The sequence below is a fragment of the Nothobranchius furzeri genome, chromosome 13 (genome assembly GCF_043380555.1).
Source record: "Nothobranchius furzeri strain GRZ-AD chromosome 13, NfurGRZ-RIMD1, whole genome shotgun sequence".
Classification (NCBI taxonomy): Eukaryota; Metazoa; Chordata; class Actinopteri; order Cyprinodontiformes; family Nothobranchiidae; genus Nothobranchius; species Nothobranchius furzeri.
Genome location: NC_091753.1, coordinates 55,338,056 through 55,351,392, shown reverse-complemented (window position 1 = coordinate 55,351,392; position 13,337 = coordinate 55,338,056). Strand labels below are relative to the sequence as shown.

At 43.8% G+C, this 13,337-nt stretch overlaps 1 protein-coding gene across 1 annotated transcript in view; it reads left to right on the top strand.

Moving 5' to 3' along the window:
* The window catches only part of LOC139062533 (ral guanine nucleotide dissociation stimulator-like 1), a 34,704-nt gene extending 21,673 nt beyond the window's left edge, over positions 1-13,031 (top strand). Inside the window, exons 10-11 of the mRNA XM_070543638.1 lie at positions 3,995-4,051; positions 12,506-13,031. Of these exons, the coding sequence (XP_070399739.1) occupies positions 3,995-4,051; positions 12,506-12,580 (132 nt within the window). The 3' untranslated portion in view covers positions 12,581-13,031. The remainder of the gene's footprint in view (positions 1-3,994; positions 4,052-12,505) is intronic.
* The last annotated feature ends 306 nt before the right edge of the window (positions 13,032-13,337 follow it).

Genomic DNA, 13,337 nt, shown 5'->3' with positions numbered 1-13,337 from the left:
CGGTATTATCACGGTATTTTTTTAAACGTGTTACATATTCAGACAACTAAATAAATCCTGTATATCAGGAAAATACTGTCGTCAGTTTGTGTCTAAATTTTGCCTAAAATGTGTTATTTTGTAATTATGTTGTTTATTTGTTTACGTTTTTCCCCTTTAGTCTTTAAAATACCAATATTTGCCCATAACTTCTTATTTTATGTCTGTTTGATGTCATCATTTAAAAAAAATTAGACCAGATGATACTCAGTACTCAAGTAGCCTTCTAATCAGATACTTTTTTACACTTACACGAGTAATAAACCCTATATCAGGAAAATATTGTCCTCGGTTTGTGTTCCAGTGAGCTTTGCAGATGTGGGAAAATGTCATCAGGCAGTAATCATTGTTAAATTCATAATTATTCTCGGAGAGAGACCAACTCTTATCTGCCCCTGGGAGTCCCGTAATGCATAGCGTCATTTCAACATGGCGGTGTCCGCGACACGGTTTATAAGCAGGTAGCGGCGCTGCGGCTGCTTTATATAGCGACTCGTTGCATTCTCCCTCAACCCAAATCCTCGGATCACGTATTTTAGCTAAAATGCTAACGTTAGCTTGCCTTGCGTTGACTGTAGGGTTGTGGGTGATGGTCACGCAGATGTGTCATGAGATTTGAAGCGTTGCTGCCTTTCACAGACACTTTTTCTGCACGTGCTGCAAACAGGATAGCTGTCTTCTATAAACTGTCCCTCGGCATTCTTCAAATATCCAAAAGATGCCCGTACTTCCGACTTTGTCTTCTTTGAGGAATAATAAATGTCCTCCTGAGCGCTGCCGTCTCCTCCTTTGGCCATTATTTCAGCTTTAGATTCAAGAAAGTTTTGGTTGTAAACAACAAAGCGTGTATGTGCCGCCGGCAACTTCAGCAGATGATACGGTGGCTAAGGGTCACCACGCCTACACCGCAGCCACGGTAACCCACCGAGATAATATATGTTTTAAAAAACAAGACGGTTATTATTATTGTCAACTTTTTTACCGGGGTGTACCGCTACACCGGTTACCGTGACAATACTAGCTCGCTGCTATCATTGTAACTTTTAAAACCAAAAGAGACCCTGGATGTGGACTCGCCGAGCAAAAACTTTTCAGATTGTCACATTTAATGTTTCTCCTCCCAGCCATGGACATTTTAGACATAAATTGTCCAACTGTTACTGGCATACTGTTCAAACAGCAGCCAGCTTGACTGTTATTGGTGCTTTTCTTGTCTAATCCCGCTGTCCCAATATCTGATTATTTCCGTTTGTCTTTTCCATTTTCTGATTGGATTTTCATTAATGTCTATTTGTTGTTGCCTTATGTTTACCATCGGGTGGGGGAACCACGTCACAGGGAGGGACTACTGTACTCTAACTTTTTTCAGTGTGGAGGAGCTGCAGCTCTCACTGGATAATGGAGCTTCTCGCCTTTTCTCTAAAGCAGTGGTTCCCAAACTTATTTAGCCGCGCACCCCCTTCTATGTTCCGACCATGTTGACGCACCCCCCAGCCCCACATCAGGGCATGGCTATATATATATATATATATATATATATATATATATATATATATATATATATATCAGACGTCACGCTAAACCAGGGGTCGGCAACCTGTTCCCGTCAAAGAGCCATTATTACCCGTTTCCCACAGTAAAGAAAACACCGCAGCAGCCGCGGCATTGTGGGCGGGGCCTACCCTCAGACAGCAGAGAGCTGCTTTAACCAATCACAACAGGTGACAGCAGCCGGTACCGGTCGCTCGTGTACGTCAAAGTTATCTTTCATAAGACGATAATCAATAAAACGATTTATATGAAGTGGATCCAGAAGTTGTAGCCCGTCTCTGCCGACAATATTTTGATATTTTTCACCGTTGATGGTTTTACTGAGCAGGTGCCACTTTTGTCACACGTTTCTTTTTAAAACATGTTTAGACTGTTCACAATACAAATCCAGGCTCTGTCACGTTTGACTGTTGTAATTAAAGTAAACTTTGTAGGTGGGGAAGGTCAGAAAAGGATCCGATCATTTTGTTTTTCCCTCATTTACAGTGACGGAGATAACGGTGCAGTCCGCCTGGCTCTGGTGTTAATCAAGTTAAATTTGTAACAATTTTCACAAGAAAACAGAACAGTTAAAAGCAGGACTTGTGTTGACCGGACAGTTCTCGTACGTGGCCGTTTATTTTGACGGAGAAAGAATAGAAAGAATTACCCCGACGCATGCAGACAAACTGACATTTTATTCGTTTCGCACATCGCAGATGTAGCTACATCACTCAAGAAAAGATTCCCATCTGAACATCTGAGCTGGACATTGCTCAGCGCAGCTCACTGTCAGCGCGTACATAAGGTGCACCGCGAGCTGAAGATGTGGAGAGGGGCTTGGAGCGCGTTGCAGAACCAGAGCGCATGCGGGAAGATTCCTTCCACTGAAGCGAGAGTTTTCCAAACCCGGTCTCTCAGAGAGACTTGTCACTTAGAAAATGTTCCCTGATGATGAAACTTTGGCTGAATTGTGCTTGTTCCTGTCTCCAATGTGGCGTCTGAGGAGAATCCCAGAATCTCACATCGTCTTCAGCTCAGAAAGCGCCTATGATTACGCACAAGCGTGACGTGTCAACCCGGTCTCACAGTAAGACCGGGTTGGAACTGTTCAGGTTTACGCAGACAATCTTTACATTTGGAATTAGCTTAGAGATGTAAAATTTATGCAGTAAAATATAAAGCATTTTATTTAAATATCCATTCATTATTTTACAATCACAGAGAGCCACATCAGATGGAAGAGCCGCGGGTTGCCGACCCCTGAGCTAGGGCATGTGCGGAGGACACACACACACACACACACACACACACACACACACACACACACACACACACACACACACACACTCACACACACTACTTGTTTTCAATTACATTTATTGGGCCCACTTCCATTTTCTTAAGCCCACCCACAAATGAGTTTCTGGCTACACTAATGGTGACTTTTGACAGACTCTGAGCTCCGCAGCCATTACTTTTCACCTTGCGCACCCCCTAGCGACAGCTCGCGCACCCCCAGGGGTGTGCGCACCACACTTTGGGACTCCCTGCTCTAAAGCCTGGCCACCTGGTTCCAGAATCTTGCTCGTTTCTTGACCATTGATGAGGTTTTGGAGGTTGGTGGGCCAGTAATTCAAGACGAGGTTTCCCCCAGTGCTTTATAAGCCTGGCGGCCCACCAGGCCTAAGCGTCATGCCACGCCCCCCTCCCCGACCCTACCTTGTCCGCTGACACGAATGGCGCAACGAAACTAGAGCCCTCCATCAGCTGATACTGGTGAGAAACAGCAGTGGAACATGTGCAACCCAGCCCCGCTCTCACAGAGGAGCGCTGCGGGATGGAGCGCGCGACCCCCACCCCCCATGGCCAAATCCGCCAGCCTTAACTCATTTTCTGGCGGAAACCCCTCAAGAGCTTTGCCATTTTGCTCTGTTCATTTTTTTTCACTGCGGACTTCATTAGTGAAGATGCCCGGATGTGTCGATCCATCTCTTGTATCATTGCACCATCGCTAGCAAATCAAATGCCATGACACGTAAACTCCTCATCTGGAGACGGGCTCACTCCTAACCTGGAACAAGCATTCCACTCTTTTCCAGTTAAGGACCATTGCCTCTGGTTTGGAAGAGTGAACTCTCATCCCAGCTGCGGCGTACTCAATTGCTAACCTCTTTAGAGTCTGTAAGTTGTGGATTGAAGACTTCAGATCCTGTCCATGAAGACCACAAATGGGATCGGAAACCAGAGGAAGTCCTCGTGGAATCCATCTTATGCTGGGAACAAGTTTTACTTGGAGCCAAAAATGAATTCAAACAGAATCAGTAGAAATAAATACTCATCTTTATTGAGAAGAGTCCAATCATGTTGGTCTGTGGTTGTTTATGATCTTTTTATTGTGTCTAATGTTTTCCTTTATTTGAAGGCAACAGAAGACCTGAAGCGGTCAACACGACGAAAGTGTTCACAGAAGGGGGCTGAGGTACGATCATCCCAAATGGTGCATCATAGGAGGGTTCATTCACAAGCAAAAGGAAGTAATTATCCTACCAAGCTAACAAAAATACAATTATTTTTGAGGGTTTATTCATTGCTGCAAGTGCTGAACGGTCTGGTTCAAAACCATAGGCCCTGCCCTGCCCTGCCCTGCCCTGCAGGGCGGCCCTGCCCTGCCCTGCCCTGCATGGCGGCCCTGCCCTGCCCTGCAGGGCGGCCCTGCCCTGCCCTGCCCTGCCCTGCAGGGCGGCCCTGCCCTGCCCTGCCCTGCCCTGCCCTGCAGGGCGGCCCTGCCCTGCCCTGCCCTGCCCTGCCCTGCCCTGCAGGGCGGCCCTGCCCTGCCCTGCCCTGCAGGGCGGCCCTGCCCTGCCCTACCCTGCCCTGCCCTGCAGGGCGGCCCTGCCCTGCCCTGCCCTGCCCTGCAGGGCGGCCCTGCCCTGCCCTACCCTGCCCTGCCCTGCAGGGCGGCCCTGCCCTGCCCTGCAGGGCGGCCCTGCCCTGCCCTGCCCTGCCCTGCAGGGCGGCCCTGCCCTGCCCTGCCCTGCCCTGCAGGGCTGCCCTGCCCTGCCCTGCCCTGCCCTGCAGGGCTGCCCTGCCCTGCCCTGCCCTGCCCTGCCCTGCCCTGCCCTGCAGGGCGGCCCTGCCCTGCCCTGCCCTGCCCTGCCCTGCCCTGCAGGGCGGCCCTGCCCTGCCCTGCCCTGCAGGGCGGTCCTGCCCTGCCCTGCCCTGCATGGCGGCCCTGCCCTGCCCTGCCCTGCAGGGCGGCCCTGCCCTGCCCTACCCTGCCCTGCCCTGCAGGGCGGCCCTGCCCTGCCCTGCCCTGCAGGGCGGCCCTGCCCTGCCCTGCCCTGCCCTGCCCTGCAGGGCAGCCCTGCCCTGCCCTGCCCTGCCCTGCAGGGCGGCTCTGCCCTGCCCTGCCCTGCCCTGCAGGGCGGCCCTGACCTGCCCTGCCCTGCCCTGCAGGGCTGCCCTGCCCTGCCCTGCCCTGCAGGGCTGCCCTGCCCTGCCCTGCCCTGCCCTGCAGGGCGGCCCTGCCCTGCCCTGCCCTGCAGGGCTGCCCTGCCCTGCCCTGCCCTGCCCTGCCCTGCAGGGCGGCCCTGCCCTGCCCTGCCCTGCCCTGCCCTGCCCTGCCCTGCCCTGCCCTGAGGGTCAGAGCGCACTCGACTAAAGGTGTGGCCACTTCAGGGGCGCTGGTGACGTTAGCTCAGCTGCTAGCTGGGCTGAACCCAACACTTTCATGCAGTTTTGCCATCTGGTTTTTGTGGCCTCTTCTGAAGCTCATCAACTTCTTTCTGCTGGTTCTGAATTGGCATCTTAAATTGCGTTCTAAGCCCAGGTTTGATAGCTGCTTATGGGGTGCTTCTTGATGTCCCATAGTACCTTCATTGTACCAAGTGAATCGACTGAAAGGGAGTGTTAGGTTATGCGTATAACCACTGTTTCCAAAAGATTTGTTCACGAGTTTTGGGAACACCACCCACAACAATGAACAAAGGTTCACCAATTAAAACAAACCTAATGAAAGGAAACTCACTTTTAGTGAGACATTCAATCATTGATTTATTTTGTGTTTTTGTGGAGATCAGTGATAAATAATACAGATTACTGGGATACAGGAGAAATGTGCACCAGCTCTGGAGGAGGGTAGAGGAGCCAAGGATTGTAGTCCAATAGCTTTACTTTAATATGTGAAAAAGTAGTCTGAAAAAAAAAAGTTTGATAAAGAAGCTACTCAAATAGTAAGTACACCTTTTATCATAAAATCGGATTTAATTTGTTGAACTTGTTTAATAAGGTAAAGTTTTGTTGTTTTCTCAGATGGGAGGAGATTTAAAACATCAGATCGGTTTCCTGTAAATCTAAACACAGCGGTGTGAAAAACTAGTTGCCCCCTTCCTGATTTCTTATTCTTTTGCATGTTTGTCACACAAAATGTTTCTGATCATTAAACACATTTAACCGTTAGTCAAAGATAACAAGTAAACACAAAATGCAGTTTTGAAATGATGGTTTTTATTATTTAGGGAGAAAAATATCCAAACCTGCATTGCCCTGTGTGAAAAAGTATTTGCCCCCTGAACCTAATAACTGGTTGGACCTCCCTTAGCAGCAATAACTGCAATCAAGCGTTTGCAATAACTTGCTACGCGTCTTTTGCAGCGCTCTGGAGGAATTTTGGCCCACTCATCTTTGCAGAATTGTTGTAATTCAGCTTTATTTGAGGGTTTTCTAGCATGAACCGCCTTTTTAAGGTCATGCCATAGCATTGCAATAGGATTCAGGTCAGGACTTTGACTAGGCCACTCCAAAGTCTTCATTTGGTTGTTCTTCAGCTATTCAGAGGTGGATTTGCTGGTGTGTTTTGGGTCATTGTCCTGCTGCAGCACCCAAGATCGCTTCAGCTTTAGTTGACGAACAGATAGCCGGACGTTCTCCTTCAGGATGTTTTGGTAGACGGTAGAATTCATGGTTCCATTTATCACAGCAAGCCTTCCAGTTCCTGAAGCAGCAAAACAACCCCAGACCATCACACTGCCACCACCATATTTTACTGTTGGTATGATGTTCTTTGTCTGAAATGCTGTGTTACTTCTACGCCCGATATAACGGGACATTTACCTTCCAAAAAGTTCAACTTTTGTCTCATCAGTCCACAAGGTGTTTTCCCAAAAGTCTTGGCAATCACTGAGATATTTCTTAGCAAAATTGAGACGAGCCCTGATGTCTTTTTGCTTAACAGTGGTTTGCGTCTTGGAAATCTGCCATGCTGGCCATTTTTGCCCAGTCTCTTTCTTATGGTGGAGTCGTGAACACTGACCTTAATTGAGGCAAGTGAAGCCTGCAGTTCTTTAGAAGTTGTCCTGGAGTTTTTTGTGATCTCTCGGAGGAGTTGTCTCTGCGCTCTTGGGGTAATTTTGGTCAGCCGCCCACTCCTGGGAAGGTTCACCACTGTCCCATGTTGTTGCCATTTGTGGATAATGGCTCTCACTGTGGTTCGCTGGAGTCCCAAAGCTTTAGAAATGGCTTTATAACCTTTACCAGACTGATGGATCTCACTTACTTTTGTTCTCATTTGTTCTTGAATTTCTTTGGATCTTGGCATGATGTCTAGCTTTTGAGGTTCTTTTGGTCTACTTCTCTGTGTCAGGCAGCTCATATTTGAGTGATTTCTTGATTGAAACAGGTGTGGCAGTAATCATGCTTGGCTACAGGATGTTGTTCTCTCCCTAAATAAAACTATCATTTCAAAACTGCATTTTGTGTTTACTTGTGTTATCTTTGACTAATGGTTAAATGTGTTTGATGATCAGAAACATTTTGTGTGAGAAACATGCAAAAGAATAAGAAATCAGGAAGGGGGCAAATAGTTTTTCACACCACTGCAACTGCTTATCCGAGTTAGGGCTGATTCTATGAATGGAGCACAATCACTAGAGAGCTTTTCATCACAGCAGTTTTTATTCAAGACTCAGTTGAACCTTTTTCCTACAGTTCCAGCGTTTTTGTTGTTAAACTACAGCTGGTAAGTGCCTGTCTTACAGTTGTTTTATCCTACAGACAAACAAATCAGAGCCTGAAGAATGATGTAGCTCCAGCTGAAACCTGAAACGGAACATTCAAATTTGGTTAAACTTAGTTTGTTCAGTCAGACTTTGCTGATAAAAAGGAAAACATTTTGCTTTAAAAAATGAAATATTGTACATTAATAAATTGTTGGTCTTTCTTCTGCTAGACCAAGCACGGGTACGGAGAAGATGGAGTTAAACACCTTTTAAGTTGACAGAACGTGGAGACAAATGATCAGAAGTCCATTCACTGTTTCACCGCTCATGAGGGGGAGAGCCTTTGCAACATACAGCCGGTCCCGCGACCTGCTCCCGTCAGTTGCTTCGGACAGACTCTCGCCGTTCTACTGAAAACGGCTGATTTTTATTGAAGATTACAGGAATGTTACATACGCAGTTTGCCATGTACATACGTCAATGATCATGACAGGTGAAAATAACAGCCTTGTTAGCGGACAGTTTCCTTGAGATTACCAGGAACATCCTGATATATTCATGACAGGAGAAGATACATTCACTGGTACCGAGAGGCACTGAGTGGAGATGGAATGTGCACACTCCTTTCTCTTGTGCAGGAGAAGATACACAGCTATTAATCTTTGTGTGAAGGCCTTGAGTATCTGAGCGAGTTTCCATAGCATAGATAATAAAATGAGCTTATAAGGTAAATATATATATATATTGCCTTGTTAGGCAGGATCTAACATGTCACAAGAACTTGTAATTCTTAAGATAAGCAGAAACATCCTTGGTAACCTGGTACAAGAAGAGACTGCAATGTCTCACTCCCTTTTGGAGTTCCTGCAGCTGTTTTAAGAGCTTGTGCAGGAGAGAAACACAGAGAGGCCTTTATATTATAACATGATCCCATAATGAAAAGAGTAGCATGTAAGAATGAATAATAAAAGAGCTTATATGAGAGTTACATATATTTTCAATCCCCCTTTTGAACTCTTTTAAGAGTTCAACAAAGATGTAGGAAATCAAAACAATAACAACTCCAAATTCCATCAAAAAGAATATAATAAGCAGAGTTTTAAAACACCAATACAAACAACACCAATACAAACAATCAATCAGATTACATTTTCTCATATCTCTAGCAGTAAACTAATAAAAAAAAACATGATTATACTTTCAACTGAACATGTCACAACATGTATGGATCGCATGCAACTCCATATGAGGGCGAAAAACCCTAATTATCATATGTTTATAGGGAAAATTCCCCCATGTCCCCCCTTTTGTCATATCTCAATTTTGGGGCGAACGCCTGTTGGCATAGAGTGTGCATGCCTAGGACATCAATGATCAAAAGAAATAAAAACAACACAATCAAAAAACTCATAGAAATAAACAGTTTAAGGGATTGTTACAGAAATCACTCAATATTCTCACACTCTAACAACATCTTCTTCATCATGAGAGTCATCACTTTCATCAGAGGGTTCCCCTCCCAAATAGATTTTAGGATTGGCTAGTAACAAGGGCATCTGGATAATTGGGTCAGCAGGTGGAGGAGAGATGGCAGTGGTGATCAATATGTGCATTCAGAATTGAGTTTGGGAATGCCATGAGTGTAAACATATATCTAATACTAAACAGGTAAATGAATAATAATATAAAATGAGTAGTGGGTATAAAATATAACCCTTGTAAAATAAATGAGGGTGTTAAATAGAACCCTTGTAGAATGTTCATAGGGTGGTTACTTCTTCCCCCTGTTGAGGTCCTTTCACTGGCTCCAGGCAGCTGCAGGGGGTGATGATGTCAAGATTCTCGTCCTGCAGGATGTGGTGGCAGCTTGGCACGCTACTGTAGTCAGCAACTTCTCTTCCAGGTTTTAGTCTGTGATCCTTTTTTTTTTTTTATTTTTTAGTTAGGCAGATGTCAGCTGCTTCTCGTCCTGGTCCTTGGGTACTTTTTCTGGTCAGGCAGATGTCGGCTGCTTCTCTTCCAGGTTAGGCTCCTCCCGTCCAGCCGGACAGCGTGTGACGTCCTCTCCGTGATCCTGTATGGCTCGGTCCACCTCGGTTCCGTCCACTTCCTTTTGGTGACTTTTAGCAGGACCCAGACGCCTGGCACCGAAGGCGAAGCCTCTTCGTGTGTGTAGTTTTGGTCCAATGAAGGCTTTCTCGGCTTGTGCAGTCCTTGATCTCGGCAGATAGTTGGTAGGAAGGCTCACACTCCGGCCGGACCAGAAGTTCCCTGAACCGATCGCCTAGGGATTAAAGGTTATGCACAAAAATGTCCTAGCTCTTACTGACCCTAGCCTCTGATACCTTCAACATCAGACACATACAGTTACAAACAGCAAGCGCAATTAAAGGTATAGTGACATCACGACATGGACACACAGACACACAAACACATACACATGCACATACACAGAGAGAGAGGGAGAGAGTAAGAATGTGTGTGGGAGAAAGAAATGAGTGGGATCCACTTTGCCACCAGCATCTCCACCTGTGTCACAGAGAAAAAAATTACAAAGAAATTAAAACATAAAGCAAACAACAATAATTCAATGAGTATAAATGATCAAACTAAAATATACAACCATGCATGGGTTTTATAACAGTTCCAGCAACACTGGAGATGATGCCTTGTACAATGAATTCTTAAGATGTCCTTCATCAATTAGAGGTTATAACCAAATTGTTTCAGGATCCTGAATTTGAATTTGAATTGGTTAATTTACTCAGAATAGTCCAATGTCTTTGTTGATGTTTCTCAAGGCTCGGCCATGCCCATATAGATAAATAAGCAAACAAACAAGACAAACACAGTCAAACACACGGTCCATACACGTCTCTGTGCCCTCACACACCAAGCAAATGTCAGACTGAAGCGAAAGTGTGAAATACTTAACCTAACGCTAAATCAGTGGAAAGAAAAAATAGGACCTAAAGCGTGTAATCAAATTAATCCAACAAAACTTCCCATAACTGCTGTTCTAAACTCACGTTGCGATGTGATCTCTCCAATTAGAAATTAGGACAATCACTTTACTATCAATTCAACCAAAAAGTTTCAGGTTGTCCCTTACCTAAACTACCTGTCTTTCTTACCTTCTTTCTTTCTTTCTTTCTTTCTTTTTTAGGAACACTACTCGCACAAGAAATCCTAAGAATTAATTCACTACTTAAGGTTAATTCATAAATAACGAAACTGCAGTTACAGGTTTGTTTGTGCATAGTATTGGTAATCAGCAGTTTTTTTCCTTATCTCCTCATCTAGAAGTGTTTCTGTGCTACTCCTCCATCTATAACACAAGTTAGTATCATCCTTAAAGCATCTGAAATTAAGCTGCATTGCTAAATCAATAACGTGATTTGTGCTAAGAGATACTCCCCTATCCTCTTCCTTTTTCCAGTGGCACTGAATGACAGATTTTAGATCAATTTAACGTTTTATGACTATTACGTTTCATTTAATTAATTTTGCTTTTTCTCTCTTATTTTTATCTATTTATTTATTTATGTTATTTATTTATTTATCATGCCATCCTGTGATGATAATCTTAAAGACTTTTTAGCCAATTGTCGTCAAAAAGGCCAATTAAAATATTATGTTAAAGATTTCACAAGATAAAAAATGTGTACATAATTTTTATCGAATGAGGGGTACCATTTATTCAATATCTTGTAACATTATTTACTACCTCACTATTGTCTCGGATGAGATGTTCCATGAATCATTTAGTCAGCTGAATGCCAAATTATTCATTTAATGTTTATTTTTATGCAATGAATGGAATGGGATGGAACGTTACTATAAACTGTCCGGAAATTTGCGCATGTTTGCTCGAAGGAGAGAACTGTTGAAGCCTAAAGCGTTCTCCTAGACTTATAAATAGACACCGTTTCCTTAACTAATGAAGATAAGTGATGACGCCGATGAATGACTTTTTGAAAAGAAAATAAGGCTTTACTGCATGTCCGCTGCAGCTGAGAATCCTAAGACAATAAAGATTATATTGACGTCCAATGGTGAGTTGGGCTGAAATCCAGGTTACTAATCCTATTATTTATTTATTTATTGATATTATTATTATCTTTTTTTAGGCTAACTTTCTCAGTTAACTATGTTCTACAGTAGTTTAGTAAATTTTCCACAGTTCTGACATTTCATCAATTCAACTGGTTGTTGCCAAAAAGCCTTGTTCATTACCTGACTGCAGCAAGCACTCTTTTACTGGGTGTAACCATAGGAAACAGTCTCTTTTGAGCCTCTCTTTGTAAGTCCAGGATGACCACCGTCATTGATTAAAGTTCACATGTTAGCACACATGCTCCCCCTTTTGTACTTTGTTTCATCAGCAGCAGGGCAAATAAGTTTCTGCCTCTTTGTCCATCTTGTAGTGCTCCCCGTCTTTATGTTATGAGTCACAGCTTTTGGTGAGGGCTTCCAGGTTCTCTTTGGTGAGGGCTTCCAGGTTCTCTTTGTATAGAAGTCAGAGCCAAACATTCTTTGCAGCTGGTTGTGACAGGCCCACCCAGTAAAGTTCATGCCTGCCACAATGCACAGCAAACGTTTTCCTTAAATATGTTGATTGAGTTAAAATGACAGAACTTTCTCTTTTACAAATCAAAATCAACGATGGTTTCTAATATTTAGTCGACTTTATTGACTCAAAGGTAAATCTAGACTACTTCCTATGCACAATTTTTCTGAATCGTCAAATCGGTTCTACACAGGTTTTAAACTTTAGGCACAATCTATCCCAAATGCAAGATCCCTCCTTTCATTTTTTGTTTATCTATTTTATTTTGGGAAAATAACTACCAGTTTTTAACTCAAAACAGCCTAGTACAGTTTCTAGCCAGGTTACAGGAAATAATACTTAGTTTATCTGTTTTTTCATTATTCAGCATCTCAAAATCCAGCCATTAACGTTAATGGTTCTTAAAGTTGAGGTAAGACAATTATTGGATTTTGTTTTATAGCAAGATTTAACAAATATTTTATTTCCTGACTGATTATTTGTTAATTTTATGGTTTTCATAAAGATGATCCTGAGAGGTTCAGAGCTGCTTTTCGCAGTACCCTGTGCTATTTTTAGACTGCGGGACTCCTGTGTGTAAAAGTGGGTGGAGTCAGGTCCCCAGGCTGAAACTCCAGTCATTCTCACTAGATCTGCCCGAGAGGAAGGATCTCCTGAATACCCTAACCAGAAGCCTTAAGGTACGTCCAAAACACCGAAAAATATCCTTTCTAAAGTCACAAATTGCTTAAAACTGCATGTTACACAGAAAAACTGTGAGAGCGAGGGAGTCCAGCTGACTCCACGGCCCATAATCAGACAAAATACTTCCTTTATAACCACGACCATACAACTTTTGTATTTTAAGGGATTTTCTTGTCCTCACACTAACGATAAATTCTTTTTCTATTGTTTCCACAGTCTCTTGAACTAACTAACCGTCTAGCAAAATCATGGACCGCACCCTGTTTCTCAAGCAGCTGCTCCCTCTATTAAAAACTGAGTCATTCAGAAGATCCAGCGAAAGCAGCTCATGCAAGAAGACACGCATCCACTCATTCACATGGCACAGACGACATTCTTTGTTTGTCACAGTCTTTTTTTTAAAGTAAGTCAGTTCGTCACTTATTTATTCTCTCTCTCTATATATATATATAATATTTTAAGCACAGAATTTATTTAACACTGCACTGGTTATTTTCAGAATTTATTGCTTACTA